Source organism: Otolemur garnettii, unplaced genomic scaffold, assembly GCF_000181295.1.
Source record: "Otolemur garnettii isolate 467f Iridium unplaced genomic scaffold, OtoGar3 scaffold00028, whole genome shotgun sequence".
Lineage (NCBI taxonomy): Eukaryota > Metazoa > Chordata > Mammalia > Primates > Galagidae > Otolemur > Otolemur garnettii.
In genome coordinates, this window is record NW_003852423.1 from 727,691 (window position 1) to 730,588 (window position 2,898).

Sequence of the window (2,898 nt, forward strand, 5' to 3'; positions counted from 1 at the left end):
ATAAAGAAATTATTCCATTTTGTTTATTGTTCAGAACTTCAGAAGAGAACATTAAAGTAATCTGAATATTATTTCTTTAAATCTAGCTTAATTTATCTTGTTTTTGTTTTACCCTTTAGAAAACTCTTAGGAATTTTCTCGATTTTCTTGGAGATCAGAAATTTCACAAGCTATGTCTAGGTATGAGCCAATCCCTCCTCCCCATAATGAAGATATTTTGTTTCCCCCTACAAAGGGAAAAGCACATTTAACAATATAAATCTGAGATCATTTTGTGAGAGGATACCCAGGAAAAGTAAGGTCTGAAAGAACAAAAGGCTTCTCACAGGAGCCCCAAGGACACTCCTGCAAAGTCCTCCTATGGTGACTCAGCTATTAGGAATTTGTAGAGACTTAACTTCCTAGGACTCTGAAACTATTGCTTGCTTCCACTTCTCAAACTGCCCATGGCCCTGTAAAAGCCTGTGCCCACCCTTCTTTAGCTCGATTCAGACTGACCAATGAGAAGGTTACCTATGGACAAAGAGCCCTTGGCTGCAGATAAAAGGGAAATGACAGAGCCAGGCAAGGAGCTTGGCCATTTTAAGACTTTAGTCTGCTGTGGCTCTGGAGGCTGAAATAAAGCCCTTCCTCTTTTAAACAGATGTTCAGATGTTTCTCTTTTTGGGGCCTCATTTTCCTGCAACAATTTGAGGGGCCAACCAAATACAAGAAGATAAAAATTAAATTTTTAAAAAATCAAAAGGCCCTACAATGCCACCTAACATCTACTCCCATGGTAGTAGTAAGCTAAGGAAGATTAAGTTATAGTAAAAACATCTAATGTAAATATAAGAGTTACATAGCAGAAAGTGAATTTGGTTTCTAGAAGACTATGGCACACTGATCACCCGGATCCAATAGTATATTTGGCTGGGAAAAGGCCAAGATGGGTAGAGGTAAAGCTAAAGGGAAAGAAACCTGTATAACCGAGAATCCAAGCTATGCAGTCCCCAAATCCGTGGTAGACGATGATAGTCTTCCTCTCCAGAATTATTTGCTGCATTTTGCTGCCTCTTTCATGATCCCAGGGGCTGCTCAAGCTGAGAGCTACCAACTCCTGCCTTTCAGAGGGTTCAGCAACCAGGAGAACTAGTTTTACGGCTGCTTAGGGTTCCCGCTGCAATTGACCATACATCTTGGAGAACTTGTGACATGGAGAAAGAGCTAGATTGGGTGGCTTATAGTAATAGTAAAGCTTTCCTAGTCACTTTCAAATACACAAGCTTTTCAAATCTTACAGCAAAAGAGCCATAGTTATAGCTCCAGGGCTCAGAGAATCATCAAAGAAACCAGAATGAGACAATCTAGTCAAGAAATACCAGATATTATTCTTGATCTGTTTAAGCCCAATTTCAGATAAACCCTAACATACTGGATGTGGGATATAGAAAGGTATACTAGAGCAAGCTTGACCTTCTGCTGAGCTTTTAATCAAATACCAAGGAAATTAACAGGACAAGTCTTCTTTTAATTTTATCTTATTTTATTTTAAAACAGAATAACTTCTGGGCTATTCTGTTATAAAGGAACATGACTGAACAGGTAGGAAACAGATTCCCCATTGTGAGTTCTCCTGATAGCTTCTGCAAGGATCATGGAGATGTCAATCACTTGTATTTTGGAGCACTGCTTCATGTTATCTTCTTGAGGTATGGTATTGGTGACTACTATAGCTTCAAAGTACGCACTGCTGATTCGAGAAATGGCTGGGCCAGAAAAGATACCATGAGTTAAAATTGCATAAACTCTGGTGGCTCCAGCTGAGAAAAGTTTGTCAGCAGCAAGGCAGATTGTTCCACAAGTATCCGCCATGTCATCCACAAGGATAGCCACACGATCCTTCACATCTCCCACCAACACCATGCGGTCCACTTCATTGGCCTTCTTTCTCTCTTTGTGAATCAAGGCAAAGTCCACATTCAACTGGTCTGCAATGGAGACCACTCTCTTAGCTCCACCAGCATCAGGGGAGACAATAATGCAGTTCCTCCACTCTGAGATACACTCCCTTATCCACTTCAGGACCGCTGGCTCTGCATATAAATTGTCTACTGGGATATCAAAAAAGCCCTGAATTTGAGAAGCATGTAAGTCCATGGTGATGATATGATCTGCCCCTGCTATAGACAGCATATTAGCAACAAGCTTAGCAGAGATCGGTGCCCGGCTCTTATCCTTCTTATCCTGCCGGGCGTAAGGGAAGCATGGGATGACTGCAGTAACCCGGCTGGCTGAAGCAATCTTGCAGGCATTAATCATAATCAAAAGCTCCATCAGACCATCGTTGATTTCGCCACAACCACTCTGAACAATGTAGACATCTTCTCCACGCACACTCTCGCCAATTTCCACACACGTCTCCTGGTTGCTGAATTTTTTAGTTACCACCTTGCCTAGCTCCAGGTCTAGGCGGTCAGCAATTTTCTGGGATAAGTCCTGGTGGGAGCTTCCACTGAAGATTTTGATATTTGGCATCTTGGCCAACTGCCCTAGGCACTTCGTCCAGCAATTGCTCCTGCTGCGGCTGAGTTTGGAACCCAAGTGGGACCCAGTGTCTAACGACTTCCGGTGTCTTGGCCGTTAAGTTCCCCGTGGGGCCTGCAGCTCTACATTGACACCGGCTGTTTGAAAAAAATCCTGCATGGCACCCACTTCACACTTTTGAACTCAAGAATCATCTTTTGAGTTCACGGATTTTTATTTTTTCTATTAATGCCCACATTAGTTAGTTTCCTGGGACTGTGTAAACAAATTTGAATGCATAAAAATGGAAAACTTTGCTACAAGGCAAAACCGTACAAGTTTAAAGGGAAAATTACTGACTGGTCAACACTCATGAAAGGATTATTTTAGACA

General features: G+C 42.0%; 1 protein-coding gene across 1 annotated transcript; it reads right to left on the reverse strand.

Annotated features, from left to right (window-relative positions):
• Positions 1 to 1,520: 1,520 nt before the first annotated feature.
• PRPS1L1 (phosphoribosyl pyrophosphate synthetase 1-like 1) lies at positions 1,521 to 2,595 on the reverse strand. Its single transcript, XM_012804343.1, has one exon. It carries the CDS (start codon positions 2,515 to 2,517, stop codon positions 1,561 to 1,563), a length of 957 nt encoding a protein of 318 aa, XP_012659797.1. The 5' UTR covers positions 2,518 to 2,595; the 3' UTR covers positions 1,521 to 1,560.
• Between the last annotated feature and the right edge of the window lie 303 nt (positions 2,596 to 2,898).

Bases quoted from the DNA above. Each gene is read 5' to 3' on its own strand.
- PRPS1L1 (XM_012804343.1), bottom strand. From the start codon at position 2,517: ATGCCAAATATCAAAATCTTCAGTGGAAGCTCCCACCAGGACTTATCC.